The sequence below is a fragment of the Myripristis murdjan genome, chromosome 6 (genome assembly GCF_902150065.1).
Source record: "Myripristis murdjan chromosome 6, fMyrMur1.1, whole genome shotgun sequence".
In the NCBI taxonomy this organism is placed as follows: domain Eukaryota; kingdom Metazoa; phylum Chordata; class Actinopteri; order Holocentriformes; family Holocentridae; genus Myripristis; species Myripristis murdjan.
In genome coordinates, this window is record NC_043985.1 from 2,732,280 (window position 1) to 2,749,948 (window position 17,669).

A 17,669-nucleotide genomic window follows, 5' to 3' on the forward strand; every position below is an offset into this window, starting at 1 on the left:
AGTAAATGCTCAGTAAATGCTTACGTTGGAAGAGGATATGGTACATATTAAGGGGCAACAATTAAGACTGTATTACAAAGTTCTGATTTTATTTATTTATTTATCTAATATACATGTATATATTCAGATAGGTTTCAATGAAAAGTTCAGGCACTCACTGGAGCCCTGTGGTGGAAAGAATTCACTTAACACTCTTTGTGTTATCAGATTAAAGGTGGAGTCAGTGACTCCAACTGGAGAAGGGCTGTTGATATCTGAAATCAATGAATTCAGCAAATATTTCCTCACAGTCCACAAGCTGTCAATTCTGCGTGTGAGCTGAAAAAAAAAATCTGATTTTCATACACAGCCCTGCTCTGTTACCGGCAAAAAGACAAAGTGGCTTGGACTCCAACTTTAAGAAGACACAAGAAGAGGCAAACCCTGCGTTACTGGCCCAATCCAACAGCATGGGAAAACTGCAGAACTCATATCCCAACTGGAGAGCTCATAAATTGTGCGTGCCGTCTGATAAAATGGGCTAAAACATGCAAAAACACTGGAAGGTCGTTTAAGGTGAAGATATTCGACATAGAAACTCTCATATTTTGATTTCAACAAATGATTTAAAGGCTAAATAGATAGATAGACAAACAGACAAATAGATAGATACACAGATGAAAATGACAAGCATATAACCCTAGCTGACCCACAGTAAAAGATAACGGCTGCGGCATTTCACTCCAGAAACCCAAGGCAACAGGGCATTAGAGTTTGGGCTACAGCTGCCAGCTCCCTTCTCGACTCAAAACAAGCACACTACTACTACTTGTATTTTTAGCAACAACCAGATTGTGTTTAAGTGGATACCCCTCCTTCAGTCTAACACCCAACATGAACTGGTTGGGTGGTACGAAGGGGAGTTAGGTAGAGCAACCCTAGAAAAACTTTGGGGATTTCTTGTAAACAAATAAATAAAAGATTGTAATTGTTGCCAAAGTTTTGATTAGATGGCATATCAGGAAAAGTTTCACACAGCTCCTAATACACAGTCCCAATTCCCCATGGAGATCATGCAAATTTTTCAAGTTTCACCTTATCAATAATGTAAAAACACTCTCCTCCTTTTAGATGCAACAGCTTTCAAGCTAAGGATGTATTTCTGAGAGAATGAACCTTGATGATTTAACGACCCGTAAATCCCTTCAACTTCAAATTCAGTCCCAGTGTCTAACAAGCTTTGTGTGTTTGATTAGCCTGAATCAAGATGACTAATGTGGCCATTCAGACATACACATTTATAAGGCATGCACAGGAACATTAACCCAATCAAGAGCTAAATTTGACACCACTTGTTGGCATGCTGACAATGTACACATGCATTCATAAGTCAAAGTGAAACTATGAATAATTCAAGAATGGTATTTCAAGGTGTGTAGTTCAAGTGTGTGAAGGAAAATGAATATCAGTACTGCAGCCTTGTGTCGAGTCAAACACCAGGAGAATCAATACACCTATAATAAAATAGGTGGCTAAAAATAAACGGATTAGGCAAGATTTATAACGGCCGGGTTATAACTGAGATGAGAGGCAGCAGCTACAAGCTTCGTTCTGTGAACCAGGTGAGGGGTTCCAAAAAGCAACATGACTCCCCTAAACATAACTTTGTAACGAGAGTCACGGTTGTTATGGTTTGGGTGGAGTAGCTTCCTAGCATGGCTTTTAAGTCAAGTGTAATAGAGAAAAGCCTTCGCCAGTTGTGCAACTTAACTGATTCAAAAGTCCAAATCAGATACTTTCTGTTATGGCCGGGTTTTTCTAGGGAGCTCACAATACTGTAGGTGTGACACATAGCTTAAAGAACATTCTCACTGGTGTACTCGGTGTAGTATTCTGTATTTCCACAGAAATATCCCAGTGTTCAAGGTGAAGACAATGTATTCTAAACAGCACACAACTTGCCTGTGCATCTGCAGTGGGAATCAGGCTGTTCTGCCTCACTCCCACACACGGTCAGTTCTACTCACACAACTGCAGTCCCAAACAAAGTGGACAATGCTGCCCAATAATGCATTACATCATGCATTTGTAAGGCAACTCTTTTTTTATACTTGCTGTTTAAATGTTTTATTGCATTTTTTGTTTGTGACTATGTCTGAAATCTCTTAATAGTGCTGCTACAATTATACATATAGTATTTGATGTGAATTTTCAGTGTTGAAAAAATATCTTATTTTAAATGCAGCTGTTCTTTGCACTGATAGGATAACAGTGTTAAAGCTGGAACATTACAAATCAAAAAACAAATGTGCACCCAATGCTCTAAAGTTAAACTGAACTGTGATATCATAATTTGTTTATACTCTTTGTACACTCATTGAGGCAGACAGAAGCAGCACTCAAGCCCTCTCACCTCTGATGGCATAGGCCAAGAAGGAGTTTGACACGGCTATCAGCTTGCCATAGTAATACTTGTGCTCCCAGTCATACTTGGCAACAGGCTGGATCTTCACCTACAGGAACAGAAAAACACCATTAAAAATCTTCCGACACCGAGATCAACGTTTTCAAAGATGCATTTAATGAGGATGCTGCGTTTTTCAAAAGTCAAAGTCAGGCCGGTCACACAAAGTGAGACACTTCACTTTTACACTTGTGACGATGAAACTTCTGACAGGCAGGCTTGACTGTTTTACTTTGCTGGCTGAAAACTTCATGTCTTACTTTGTTGCTGCCCCGAGCCTTGCTGTCAATGCTGGAGTCTCGACTGGCAACAATCTCTACATTGTTGGAGACAATGGGAATACAGGTGGATCCATCATCACCAGAAAGGCATCTGAAGTGGAAGCACACACATTTGAACACAAAATGGATTATTGGTCAAACGTATCTTGACATAAAAGTGTTGTTTTGGACCACAAATCTGGTCTACCTAACAAGTGGCTGGTCAACATGACCGTTACAAACAATACAGAAAAGATGGTTTTCATGTATTCAGCTGCCATTCTATCGATTCTAGGTATCAAAGTTTGAAAAAGAAAAAAAAAACCTGCACTAATTAGCCTATGACTCTTTGGACTTATGACCATGAGTTACTAAGAGACACAGAGGCATACATTCATCCCTCAAAAAACTATATCACTCTCCCTTAAATTCCCTTTCCTTTCCTAACTGAGTCTCCTGCAGCATTATACCTTCTTTTTATGTTACCAGTACACAGACTGTCAGGCAAAAACATCTGTCATGAATACATTTTATTTTAAAAACACACTGTCTTACCCTGCCAAACGCCACTAACATAAATAAATTAACAATGAGGACAGAGCAATAGTGCCTCTATTCCAGTTCCAGTATACACCCTGAAGGCTAATCTTTTTGTGTTTTAATCACTTGGTCATCAACTCCTACCGAGCCAAAAGAAGCTAAAAGGAGAGTGGAGCTATCTATATAAGCTATATAAGTGCTTACACGTGTGACACAGTCAGACTAAGACCCACCTAGTGGAGCCAAGACAGCTTGTTAATTTCTAACATTTTATGGAAATGCAGAGACAGATTGTTAAAATGATGCATCTTGAATATGAATCAGAAAAACATACATACACCTCAGGGTTATGCAGCAGTTCTGAGAAAAGGCCCTTCAAAGTTTTGCAAGGTTGTTCAGACCTTCTTTATGGAGTTCTGCAGTAGCCAGAAATGTACAACTACTAGAACTGTAGAAAAACTGTAAGCCATTTGACAGTGTCCATAGCTCACAAATACTCCTTAACATGTTTGTGTTCCTAACATTAAACTACATTTAATACACAAACCTCACACTGTATTCTGGACCAACAAACTGTTGAGTTTGAGCTCTTTCAGATGCTGATTGTACCTGTATGTCCATTGACTATGTGAAATTTGTTACAAATTTACACAATGAAAAGCCATGTCCAAAAAAGGGCTGCTGTAATGAAAATCTTGGTTTGTGGCAGCATTAAAGACATCTTCTTCCCCTGAATTTAATTATTAGACTATCATGACTTAAACCTGAAAGGATAGCCTACATAGCTGACTGCAGTATGCCATGATTGGCTCACCCTACTATGCTATGATCAGAATGAACACAGTCATTTAAAATGATCGGATATGATGGAGTAACTTTGCTCAAAGCCATTTATCTCTCAATGTGTTCCTCGGCTGGATGAGGATGGTTTCCAAGGTAGGGAAATTGGTACAGACTCTACAATTTATGTTTGGCACCCACTCACATTATTTGACTCTCCTGAGTATTGGTGATGTCTGCTGCACTGGCTCCAGTGGATTCAGTCATAGATGACCGGTCACTGGCCGCTCCCAAAAGGCCAGCTGCTCCCAATAACCCGTTCAGCTCTCCATTAAATGACGGCTTCCTCTGGCTGTCATTTGACTGAGAATCTGAGGAAAAGAAACTTGGAGTGAGGATCATGTTGCATTATATTGCCTTGTTGGAAGTCTTAGACCAGAAATTTAAAGCTGGAGGGGCACGATGACAAACTCCATGCAATCCAGTGGTCCAGTTCAGAACAATGAGGAACGAGTCATAGATATACAAAAAGGTGATGTTTCTGTTGCTGGTTTCTTTACTGTATTACAATGTAAGTGACAGCTAACCCTAAAACAACATTTGAACCATAAAACATTTTGACCCTAAAACACATCTCCAAGGTCCATTTAAAAAGCATCTAATCCACAGAGTTGGAATTTTTGGAGTTTACCACAGCATACCATGACAATACCAGGAACCTAAGTTGGGCAAACAAGCATCTTGTACACTAGCAGAACATGAGCACATTCACCGGGCAGCCTTCAGCAGGGCAGAGATGGTTGGACTTGACGGAGGTGTATAGCGTGAGGCATGATAATTAGGCCCTCGCCCTCCCTTAGGGAGAAGGGCCTATTGTTTTTGTACCGTTTTTTCTTCCTATTATTACGTCTCTTTGACGCTTAATTTGACCCCCTAAACATGCTCAAAAACTCACCAAATTTGGCACGCATGCCAGGTCTGGTGAAAAATTCGATAAAATGGCAACTCGGACCCCCGAAGTGCAAAAATGGGCTCTCTAGCGCCACCTAGGCACACTAAATCGGCCGCTGCGGCCCACAGGAATGTGATAGAGAGACCAAACCAACGCCGAAATGTAGGTCTCATTAAGGCCGACGAAAAATGTTGTGAAGACCGAAGACCTAAAACCAACAGGAAGTCCGCAATTTGCCTTTCAAAGTAAAAGTCGGGCCCCGAAATTGCGCGTTGAACAAAATTTATCTCCTCCGAGGCCGTAAATCGTGGCGGCTCGTAAAGCTAATACATGAAAGAGGATACAGTGCTGAACAAAAGTTGCTAAAGACTTCGTCATTACTCGTTTAGTTTTTAAACTATAAGCCCTCGAAGTCGGCAACGCCGACTTCGAGGGCGTCGTTTTCTCCATGGAGTTTGGCGTGAAGAGGCGCACACTGGGCGCTAATGAGGCCCCTGGCGTCTAAAGTAAACGTCGCACGGCTTCGAAACTTATGCCACACGAAAGAGGACGAAAATTCCTACAAAAATATGAAATTAATTTTTAAATTGGAACAAGTTTGTGGCCGCTGTCAAGACTTTTCGAACATTTTGGACCCTGGTGTCCTCTCCTCTGCACTCTGCCCGGTCATGTGACTCACTCTAGGTAACGGACAGTTCCGCAATACACACCCATTATAAACCGTCAGCGGGAGCAGAGAAAACAGTCAAACTTAAACTGCCATAATTCAAAAACGGTAAAAGATAGCAAAATCATGTAAATACAAGATTTATAGACCCGAGTCTTGTGACTCGTTTAAACCTTGAATAAAGTCTGTAACTCAAACGATGTCCGAGCGGCGTTACCTCAAACATGGGTGGGATTGATCGATTTTTCCATTGGATTGCATGGAAATTTCTCTGTCTGCCTGCATTTTGGTCTGATCATGACACAGCTGCCCGTACTCATGTATTAGCGCAGTACTCATGTCACTCACACACTAGGACATCCTGGGCCTTTCAAAATAAAAGCCCAAAACTCTTTCCAACTGAAAGCACCGAAAAATACCCTTACAAATGGGAAAAATGGATGAATTGTCTGCACAAACATCGTGGCGGACCGGCACCGGTGCGAGGGCCGACCAACGCTGCTTGCAGCTTTAATTATTTGAGTGTTTATGATTCAGTGACCTTAAAACCCCAAAGTAAGACCAAAATCTATTAAACAAATAAAGTAAGACCCACCCCGCAACACTTAACACTTTAAATAATTGTATTGCAAATTCAGGAAAATGTAACGTTTTGTGCGATTACAAAGCTGATAGGGCTACCATGCACTTTAACATTACATCGCCAATGGCCTGCAGCATTAGCTAATGGGTTAACATAGACTGTTGGCAATTATACAAAATGTTACATATCCAACAGGGTTGGGCAAAGGTCAAAATGATATTTTATTGTCTTTTGGCAGAATCATTTTTTAGTTACATTGATGATTTTGGGATATTATGAGGGATATCGTTTACACAATTGTGATGTCTACCCTGATAACAGACCAATTTTTGATGAAAAACTGAAAAAATGATGCAGAAACATTATAAGAACATTATGTGAAAATGTCTGAGATTTGTTTGACATTGCACCACACATTTACATTTATATTTATTTGATTATTTTACTTGTGATTTTCAGCAATTCCACCTTCTATGGCATTTCTCCAAGCAAGAGGTGAAATTTCTGACTCAGACATGATTATGAAAGCACCATTATACCCAAGATGGGAACATAATGTGGATTTATAGTGTTGCGAACAATGAAACAACTCAGAATTTTGCACACAACTTTTAATGGTGAATAAAATGTTAATTACCTTCTGTTTGTCTTTAATTTTTCCATGTCAACGAGCCTACAATTTACTTCCTTTATTTAAAAACATGAGCAGACACAGTGACACAGTAAGTCCTGACGTAATTAACAATGATTTTCAGGAGGACTTTCCACCTAATGGAAGGCCACATTAAAACAAACAATAGCAAACAACACAAAGCACTTCTGATGTTTACTTACTTTTACCAAGGGTGTTCTCACAGACTATATTCGTCCAAATTACATTAAAGATTTTAGTGTCTAGCAAGGCTCTCTGGAGAATTAATTTAAAACAACAATTTTGGGTCCAAACTCTGCAGCACAGAACTGGAAAACTAGTGCATGAAAGAGACTACTCTGTCCCACGTTCAGCTCACACCACCATGAGTTAACATTAGGTAAAAAGATGTGTGTCTTTTTATTGAATGCTTCATGTGTAATATCATACCATAGTTTTATGGATACCTGGCTAAAAATGAGTAAGTTAAATTGAGTGCATCAGAGAAAGTTTGGCTAAATCACTTTCAATTTCACTTAAGTATTGCAATACTTTTGATGATTTGTTTTTATTACTGAATTGATTTAAAGATGTAATAGTAAAGATACTGAAACTAGACGACCTAAGGAATGCATCGGTGCAAAGTATGTCATGCTAGGTTGTTGGCAAAAGGACAACATACTGCTCCAAAATTAGGCTAAATTTTGGTGAGGGAAAAACTGCCATGGCCATTTTCAAAGGGATCCCTTGACCTCTGACCACCAGATATCTGAATGCAAATGGGTTCTATGGGCACCCATGCGTCTGCATTTTGCAGACATGCCCACATAAACTGGGTTTGACTGGAAAGCTGAGACTCTTGTGGATCCAATGAGCTCAATTTTATTCACGTGTGCTGATGTTAGCCCCCATAAGAGCCATTTTATTGTAGTGAGACCTTTTTCTGAACCTTGATATCACTGTATAAAATGACCTACAGTGACCTCTAGGATAATCACAGCCTCATGAAACTTTACATCCACAAACAAGAGGATGATTCAAAAAACAAAAATCACAATAAATAGTAATATCAAATTACAATACTTAAGAATCACAATACATATCAAATCAGCACCCAAGTATCGTGATAATAATGAATTGGGAGATAAATATATCATCCCAACCCTAATAAATAGTATTAATACTGCAGTTATCAAGTAAAATTAATGTTAAGCATAGCAAACAAAGAATAATGATTTAACTGATGTGAAATGCCTCAAAAATGTAATTCCTGACCACAGTGTGTCACAACAATAATCTCCTATGAACGATGCTTCTCCCGTAATATTTTGCCAACACCTAGCCAGAAGAGATCTGAGGTGTGAAGAGGTTACAGCAGCTTTTGCATCAAATCCCATTTTGGAGACAAGCTGTACACAAATGAACAGGACACACACCTTATACGCAGTTCTAGTCTTGATGGCATTAAACCAATTTTGAATCAACAATGACTGCGATAATTACGCGTTATCACATAAATTCGCGCCATAGCTAACGTTAAACCAGATATTATTTTCAACACACAAGTTTTTTTTTTTTTTTTTTTTTTAATTATACTTTCTTCAACCATTACTAAGATGTGGCTTCCCTGTGCCAGCAAATCGACCCAGACACAAGCTAGCTCTCTAGCTTGCAACGCAGTGACAATTGAAGAGCCCTTTACATTAAACGTAGCCTCGCGCGCTTCCTTATTAAATTATCCAAATTACGAATGACTTGAACGTTTCATCCACGAGATTCACTATTTCACGGCAATTAGCGTTAAAATAGGCCACCAAATAGACAGTTTCATTCTTTGACATCCAGTTTGCTCTTCTCACATGAGCAGGCGCTTAATGTTAGCAAGCTAGCGCACCTGCTACCCCAGTCACATTAGCATTTCGCAGCAACACGCCATTTACTACAACGCTGTTGAGGCTAGCCAGCTAGCATGTCGTTAGCTGCCGCGGCCTAAACCAGCGCAGCCGCTTTTAATTCCCGGTCCAACTTACCGGCGCTGCTCCCGGGGCGGTCGAGTTTGAGGATATCCCGGAGATGCTGGGTCGCACCCTCAATGTCTATGTTAGAACTGGACGCCATGGGTTAGGGAAAGGGGACACTGGGTTATTGTAGGGGGGAGAGAGTGATTTGTTTGGTGCGATGCTATCAGTGCTCCACTTCGTTCACCCTGAGCAACCGTCTAAACTTCCGCTTCGTCCGCGCTTTGTGTTCCGCCTCGTCAGCCAGTCAGGTCGTTAGTTCCTACCCGGTACTTTCCGACCTGCAGCGACCGGTTGCCCTCCACTCGTTCATTCACGTTTTAACACAAATATAATGCAAGCATCAGTTTAATTTCATTGGCAGCACCGTGTCGGATTCCTTACCACAGCCGACAATTTACTGTTAGCCATTATTAGGCATCGTCACAGTCATGGCCAACTACAGACTGACTCAGCAAATCACATCTTTCTTTCTCTCCGTTAATACCAGCATACCTCTGACAGAGGGATCTTAATGCTTGTCAAACACCACTCCTGCCCTGGCTCAGAAGTGTGGTACTGCAGATGTGCCATTAACACTAAATAAAAGTCAATAAATACCATTTATTTTTGAGACTTTGGCAGTGTCATGGTGGTAACCTCTTGCATAAGGGGAAAACCAATTTTCACAGACAAAAATACTGTCTGATGCCGACAGCTGTGTAACAAACATTTCAGGTTCCTTGACACTTTTGCATATTGCTCTAGCAATAACTGTCATAAGCATATATCAAAACAGAACATAAACTGTTATGTTAATCAAATGGATTACAACAAAATGCTAGTTTTCTGACTAAATTTCCAGTAAAACAACCAAGTTCTCTTTGTTCCTGCAAAACACAAATACACACTTGGTTCAGTACAATGCATATATGAAGCCTCAGTAACACAGCAGAGTGAAAAGATATAGGGCAGGGAAATGAGGTGAGTATACATACACAGAATTATACATGGAGAGAAGAACAGACCCACACCAGTAAGAAAAAAGTCCAGGTTTTATTGTGTATCGTGGCTGTAGTAACCATGTTAACTGCCAGAGAGAAATGAGAGACAGGGAGGGCAAGTCAGAGCGAGAGAGAGAGAGAGAGAGAGTGAGAGAGAGAGAGAGAGAGAGAGAGAGAGAGAGAGAGCAGGGTAAGCGCTGATCACACAGCAAGGTCAAACTTCATGTCCTCCATGACTCTTTGGTTTGCGAGAGCAAAACCTGACATGAAAACATGAACCATGGCAAAATTTAACCATCAATGCAAACATAACTCAGTTGTAGAACACACTAAGGCAAGCTAAAAACTGCACACAAGTGGCTTCTAAAAAGAAATTAAAACACTAGAAAGTAGGAACTGAAGAATCTGACTCTGAACCTTGAACATGGATCTACACCAGTCAACGATAGTGCTAAAAGAACTGAGTTGAGAATGGTAAAGTCATCAACAGTAGAGCAGAGCAGAGTGAAGTCGAAACGCATTAGAATTAAGTAAAGAAGAGGAGAGCAGAGTAGAATATGAGTTAATGGCGTCAGTAAGCTGGTAAATGTCTTCCTGGTCTGGCTTGAGTGTAGATACTGTAATGGGGAGGGGGGGCTCCCAGCGTCATGCAGATCAGTGGAGGGGCAGACAGGGGCATCTGATTGGTCAGCCGGCACTCAGCAAAAGAAACACATCGCACTTCTATTGGTTGGGGTGGTCTGAAAACCCACCCGCATGAGGTTCTGTGATTGACGTCTAGAATCCGGTGTCTGTTTGCTTGTCAAACGGGTGTGAACGGGACAAGAGGGAGAGAGGGAGGGATGAGTGTCTTCTTTCCTCCTCATCCTCAACTCCTCCCTCCCTTCCCTCCATCCTTTTTTTCACACTGCGCCCTCCGCTATGACCGCCCCTGCCCACCAGAGCAGGGAGAGGTGTTTAGCCAAAGTTGTGGAGTGCCAGCCTGAACATGTCATTGGTGCACACCCATGCTTCATTTATGTTCTTCAGGATGAAACTCTGGTGGAATCCCATGATGGGGTCTTCATCTGCCTGCAGACACACACATAAAACAGAAAATGTTACCTCACACTCAGCAAATGAGGTATTTCAAGTCACACGATTGCGCTGAAAGTCACTGTGTGAGTGTTGAGTGAGGAGGTTCCCTACTGACTTACAAATGAATACAAATTAAAATGATGAAATACCCTGACAACACTTATATAGAAATAGAAATTGGTGCAAAAACACCAGATGATTTTGCTACACCTGATAGACACAGTTGAGGTTTACATGCTGTCAAAGAGCTGGTGCAAGTGTGTTCTGAAATATCTGCTCTGAAAAGAAACTGCTTCTTACTTTTAGCTGTCCTACGACCATGCTCAAGATGCAGCAGTCTGGGGTGGGCTGGTGGTCCTGCGCTGTTATACTGTGGGCTATTTTTGTGAAGGGAAGACTCTGATACACACACACACACACACACACACACACACACACACACACACACACACACACACACAGAGGAAAATGCACAATAGACATTAAAAGGAATATTAGCATAAGTGTATCATAAGAAAATAAATTTGAAAGAGAAAACATTGTTTCAGCATCCACTATGTTTAACTCTTAAAATCAGAGAAACAGTATGACTCCCTGCCTGAGAATGCTTAACATTTTGTGCATAGGTTTTTTTAGTGAATCTTCCCCTTATGTTGTCTTTCTACAGCAGGAAAAATGACAAAAGGTATGATATCTAATCACTTTTGATGATCATCACTTTCATGTTTACTGTTATGCTTCTGTGGTTCATTGTGGCTCAATGTGGTCTGGATAAAAGCATCCCCTGAATGTTGAATGTTAACTTTGTTAGTAGCAATAGGTAACCACAAAAACAAACTCACAGATAGTTTCTCAACAATTGCTCTTTTCCCCTGGAACTGCTGTCCCTCCCACGTAAGGCATGACTCATCAATCTGGATGGAGCACAGGAGAGAGAGACAGGGCAAAGAGAGAGACAGTGAGTTAGAGGATGGATGGATGTTACACATCAAAGGTCTAACATACCACATCACACTCCTGCAACGATTTCAGCCTCACTCCCCTCAAGCCTTCCCAACGTGTGTGCTTTGAGAATGAGTAGAGGTACTGATACATGACTAGGTTCTGTTTTTTTTTGTTTGTTTTTCTTTAATTGTTTGAGGAACATGAGTTCTCTGCTCTGTTTGGCTGTTCATGGCACAAAATCCTGACGTTATATGGAGGTTTTAAAGAATATTTTTGTTTGGTTTGCATGTCTGAGGTTACATCTCCACAGCAGGGTTTCATGCTACAAATTTCTACTGGTTGTTTGCCAAGTACCAGTCTGAAATGCCATGTTGTGTTAAATGAAAAAAAAAAAAAAAAAAAAAAATCTTTATGTTTATGTGTACTGGTATGACATTATGTTCACTGTATAAAGTGTTTACAGAAAGTATTCAGACCCCCTTTACTTTTTCACTTTTGTTATGTTGCAGCCTGATGCTACAATCTTTTTAATTCATTTTTTTTTCTCTCATTAATCTACACTCCGTACCCCATAATGACAAAGTGAAAACAGAATTTTAGACATTTTTGCAAGTTTATTAAAAAGGAAAAACTGAAGAAGCTGGCAAGTATTCAGACCCTTTGCAACAACATTTTTGCTCAGGTGCCTCCCATTTCTCTTGATGGTTGCTGAGATGTTTCTACACCTTGATTAGAGTCCACCTGTGGTAAATTAAACTGACTGGACATGATTTGGAAAGGCATACAGCTCTCTATAGAAGGCCTCACAGCTCACAATGCATATCAGAGCAAACACCAAGCCATGAGGTCAAAGGAACTGCCTGCAGAGCTCAGAGACAGGATTGTTGCAAGGCACAGATCTGGGGAAGGCTACAAATTTCTGCTGCACTGAAGGTTCCCAAGAGCACAGTGGCCTCCTTAATTCTCAAATGAAAGACGTTTGGCTCAACCAGGACTCTTCCAGGAGCTGGTTGCCCAGCCAAACTGAGCAATCGTGGGCGAAGGGTCTTAGTATGAAAGGATACCAAGAACGCGATGGTCACTGTGACTGAGCTCCAGAGATCCTGTGTGGAGATGGGACAAAGTTCCAGAAGGACAACCATCACTGTGGCCCTTCACTGATCTGGGCTTTATGGCAGAGTGGCTAGACGGAAGCCTCTCTTCAGTGCAAAACACATGAGAGCCCGCTTGGAGTTTACAAAAGAGCAACTGGAGGACTCTCAGACTGAGAAAAAAGATTCTCTGGTCTGATGAAACCAAGATTGAACTGTTTGGCCTCAATTCCAAACGTTAAGTTTGGAGGAAACCAGGCACCACTCATCACCTGCCCAGTCCCATCCCAACAGTAAAGCATGGTGGTGGCAGCATCAGACCGTGGGGCTGTTTTTCAACAGCAGGGACTGGGAGACTGGGCAAGCTGAATGCACAGTACAGAGATATCCTCGATGAAAACCTGTTCCACAGTGCTCAGGACCTCAGACTGGACTGAAGATTCACCTTCCAACATGACTCTGACCCTAAGCACACAGCCAACACAACACAGGAGTGCCTTAGGGACAAATCTGTTAATGTCCCAGAGTGGCCCAGCCAGAGCCCTGACTTGAAACCTATCCAACATCTCTGGAGAGACCTGGAAATGGCTGTCCACCGACAGTCCCCATTCAACCTGACCAAGCTTGAGAGGATTTGCAAAGAAAAATGGCAGAAATCCCCCAATCCAGGTGTGCAAAGTTTGTTGCATCATACCCATCATACCCAGACTTAAGGTTGTAATTGCTGCAAAAAGTGCTTCAGCTAAGTACTGAGTAAAGGATTTGAATACTTATGTCAATGTGATATTTCAGTTTTTTCTTTTTAATTAATTTACAAATTTTTCTACAATTCTGTTTTCACTTTGAACCAAGGAACAAAAAACTAATGCATCTAATGATCTAATGCATTTTGTCTGAGGTTTGCATCCACTGGAGTAAACATACAACAATGTCAAAAGGCATCTTGTTTCTTTTTTGTTTCTTCTCTTTATAAGTAATTTCAATTATGTTCTTGCAAAGTAAAAAACTTTTAAAGATAGAATTAAGATTTTTCATGTGATCATGCCAAATTCTAAGATGTTTGGACTACATGCCACTTGGTTTCAAGCCATTCTAAAAGGCAGCCTGCCCGGTACAGAGAAATTTTTTTGTTTTGAATGGATTAGACTGGTGTCTTGCTTCAAACTTATTCTGGATGAAACTGTATTTTGATGTGGAGCATAAAGATGTGGGCAGGTTGGACTCCAATAAACATGAAAAATGACTCTGTGCTTTGCACATTAGTCTTGGTCTTCTCAAATTTTTGACTAAATTCCAGCCATCAGGACGCAACCATGGTGAAGGCAAGGAAACAGGATTTTAAGGGTAAGCACCCCCAGAATACACCACCGCCCTGACAGTTAAGGAGTGTGGATAGGGGAGTTAAAAAAAAAAAAAAAAAATCTGCTTTGGTATTTTTTGATGGAACTCTGTGCACCTAATGTTACATGAGCAAACAATCTAGGAAGTAAAAGTTGTAGGATTTTAATGGAAAAATACAAGAAAATACAAAAGCTGGTATTGTTTTTGTTTTTATCTTAACTGCACATAACAATATGGATAATCAGCTGACAGGGTGAAAAACAAATTTAATTTACTTTTTAAAAAAAAAAAAAAAACATTTCTACAGACCAGGGCAAGCAAATATTCGAAGCTTCGGTCCAAGGTCCCTGTCTAGCTCGCCACACTGTAAAAAATATATATACATATATATTGCGACTATCTAGTCCCAAAACTGAAAACCAAATTCCTTACATTCAGGGACAGCCCTACTATAGACTACAGTGAAAGTGTGGCTCTGTCACACTCACGTATATTGAACCGAGCTGTGTTCTGTCAGTGTCAAACAGCTGGTAGTAGTGTTGCACAAAGCTGGATCCTATCTGCTCCCACAGAGGCTTGTCCCCCATCCTGAAACACCCTGCAACACACACTAGGAAAAGGGAGAGAGGGCAGGGGAGAAGTCATAAAGAGAGCAACAGAAAAACATAATATATGAGTAGATATAATACACAAGTAACAAAGTTGTCTTTGATTGGCATGACAAAATCATTCATTAGATGTGCACAATAATCCCATGTATATGCTAAAACAGGGCTAATCAATTACAAATTCAGTTGGGCAAAGTTTTAAAACCAGGAAATGTAGATGGGCTTGACATTTTCAACAGCCTGTTGAAAACCCTTTTTTAGGCTTTAGATAGATAAAACAAACAAACAAACAAACAAAAAATGTAGTAAAAACAGCAACGTTTATTGTTTCACTTTTGAAATAATTTATTTCTTTTGCTCACATCTGTATCCGGAAGCTAGGATAAACGGACCGCCAATTGAATAGCCAGTGAACTTTGATCAAGCAACCTGATGCCTATTTGAAATTTTTGTGAGGTTCCGTGCAAGTAAGCAGGAAAAACCTTAACCTTACGTTCATTTCGCTTGAAATCAGGGGCTACCATTTACTTCACCACCTAAACTTAGTTTAGGTGGTGTGGCTACACTATACCCTTTGTTCTTTCCAAATAAAGTATAAAAAGGCGAATTTATACACGCAGCCAAACTTTCTCTAATACATGGTAAGTTACTTCACTGGTAATAACAGCAGCAAAGTGCCTTGGCATGTTCTGCTGAGCGCACCAAGTTACTCCGGGCCATCTTAGTCCGATTGGTGACACTGACAGCACAAGTCATGTGCTTCAACATAACGCTACACTGTGCTAGAACAATCTATGAGCTTTCAAAGTAATAGCCGCGGTGTCTTTACAATAAACCCTAAAATACAGTCAGTTCGTAAATAATTCATGGTTCGTACACACGTGAAACTGTAAAAACATCAAAGCATAGTTGTAATGGCTGGAAAAGCCACAGTAGCCTACGGTTAGCAGTAGTTAGCTAACTAGCTATTACAAGCTTGTTAGCTCTCTTGCTAACGTTGACTCAATCCAGGCAAGCAATGCCACTTCATACAGCATGTCATCCGGCTAGCCGGACGGCAGATTAATTACATTTCCAGGTCGCTAGCTAATTGGTTGACTTGCATGGGCTTTTCAGTCGGTTTCTAAAAATATCCCGTCTACTCTAAGTGTTGATGTCGCCTTTCCCGGTGCCCATGCCCGTACTCTCTGCTCCTACGGGCCCGTGCCCACTGCTCAGGCACCCCGTAGCAGGTACCGTGCATAGGCGTGTCCTAGCGGTTAGCGCTTACCCGGCTAGTCCGCCAAAACGTTATCCTGTCTAATACTTGTCCAAATGTCAGGCGAAAGCACTGCTGACTTATTACTGATGTGTTCCCATTAACTATTCTGTTCAAAGCTTTACCAGGAATAACTATCAATAACTTACCACTAACCAACACCGCGCTCGGTCGCCCGCTATACTGATTACACGGAGCAGTGTGTCTACTTCGCTACGACGGCACGCGCTCACCGCCGTAATCTGCCCGGTGCCTTATGGGAATTGTAGTTTGAGCGCTGGCACGTCACTAAATTTAGGCTAACGCTTATTTTGCCTTGAAAAATACAAGCAACTAGGCTATGACAAAACACTACTCAAATAAGGGTCAGTCATCTGAAAAAAAGGTCACGACTTTAAGTTAAAGAATAATTAAATAACTACCAATGACTATTTTATTAGTGGTTTAGAAAAAGGCAAGCATTTAAATAAATAAAAATCATGATAGATAGATAGAGTGCACTCTGTCTATCTATCTATCTATCTATCTATCTATCTATCTAAACAGGTGGCTATTTTTTTATCATTATTTGACAAATTTATCTGACAGGTGGGATTCCGCTGATGCCCCACTGAGGGCTTTACAAGCTGATCACCACCAGGCATAAGACAGTAGTCATTACTTGTAAATATAAATTATAAAATGATAAATACAACCTCAAGGAAGAGTTTCTGTTTTCTTGTCATTTCAGTGTGTGAAAGCAGGTATAACAGTTTGTATCTGCTGTGGATAGAACAGAATTGCCAGTCATTTCTTACAATACATAATTGTTTCATTCTGTTTTGTTCCATAATCCACAGGCAATGTGTTTCTTCAGTATTGTGCTGATTATGGTGATCAAAGTGAGAAGGGCATGGTTAAAAATAAATTATGCTGAGGAGCTTTCACCAGCAGAAACTTCATAAAGAAGACAAATTAATAGAAATGTGGGTGGGACACAGGCAGGTTCTCAGTCTCTGCCAGCTCTGAAGTCTGTGTCTGTTGCTGACTATTTCAACAATTCGATTCAATTCAGTTCAAACAACTTTATTAATTCCTCTAGGGGCAATTTGTGTGGAGCAGCAGGTACATAAAATACATATATAAAACACAGTAACATACAGAGAACAATAAATTATGCATAAGAGCGAACATATCCCGTCCCTTCCTACAACCCTGCAAATTCTTGCGCCGAATATGAAAACAAGACCAAACTTAATACTTAGACACAATGGGAAATAGAGACAGATGGGACATTTGCCTCTGCAAACTGTCTGTGTCACTAAGCAGTGTAGAGTAAGTCCACACAGGTTGATACTGATACTTTGTGCTTCCTGGTACAAAAAAGGCTCACAAAGGCATAGATGGGGATGACACATGGGAGCTTCAGGGGACAGAAAATAAAACTAGGAATTTTTGCAGACCAACCCAACTACTGATTTCTAATATATGTAATTTGATACACTGGTGGTCA

General features: G+C 40.6%; 2 protein-coding genes across 3 annotated transcripts in view; both read right to left on the minus strand.

Moving 5' to 3' along the window:
• Positions 1-9,078, minus strand: part of edc4 (enhancer of mRNA decapping 4) — a 39,096-nt gene extending 30,018 nt beyond the window's left edge. For both annotated transcript variants that reach the window (XM_030053342.1, XM_030053341.1), the window contains exons 1-4: positions 8,887-9,078; positions 4,229-4,394; positions 2,704-2,815; positions 2,393-2,492 (exon numbers count right to left, since the gene is read on the minus strand). In XM_030053342.1, coding sequence (XP_029909202.1) covers positions 2,393-2,492; positions 2,704-2,815; positions 4,229-4,394; positions 8,887-8,974 — 466 coding nt within the window. In that variant the 5' untranslated portion in view covers positions 8,975-9,078. The remainder of the gene's footprint in view (positions 1-2,392; positions 2,493-2,703; positions 2,816-4,228; positions 4,395-8,886) is intronic.
• Positions 9,079-9,890: 812 nt separating this feature from the next.
• Positions 9,891-16,452, minus strand: nutf2 (nuclear transport factor 2). Its single transcript, XM_030054491.1, has 5 exons — positions 16,327-16,452; positions 14,800-14,921; positions 11,777-11,848; positions 11,235-11,333; positions 9,891-10,928 (listed from the first exon to the last, which is right to left on the minus strand). The coding sequence occupies exons 2-5, from the start codon at positions 14,896-14,898 to the stop codon at positions 10,815-10,817; spliced, it is 384 nt and encodes a 127-aa protein (XP_029910351.1). The 5' UTR covers positions 14,899-14,921; positions 16,327-16,452; the 3' UTR covers positions 9,891-10,814.
• Between the last annotated feature and the right edge of the window lie 1,217 nt (positions 16,453-17,669).

Coding starts and splice junctions, on each gene's coding strand:
- nutf2 (XM_030054491.1), bottom strand. CDS start 14,898: ATGGGGGACAAGCCTCTGTGGGAGCAGATAGGATCCAGCTTTGTGCAA. Junction 11,849..14,799: donor CACAGCTCGGTTCAATATAC/GTGAGTGTGACA, acceptor TGCTCCATCCAG/ATTGATGAGTCATGCCTTAC. Junction 10,929..11,234: donor TGGTCGTAGGACAGCTAAAA/GTAAGAAGCAGT, acceptor GTGTGTCTGCAG/GCAGATGAAGACCCCATCAT.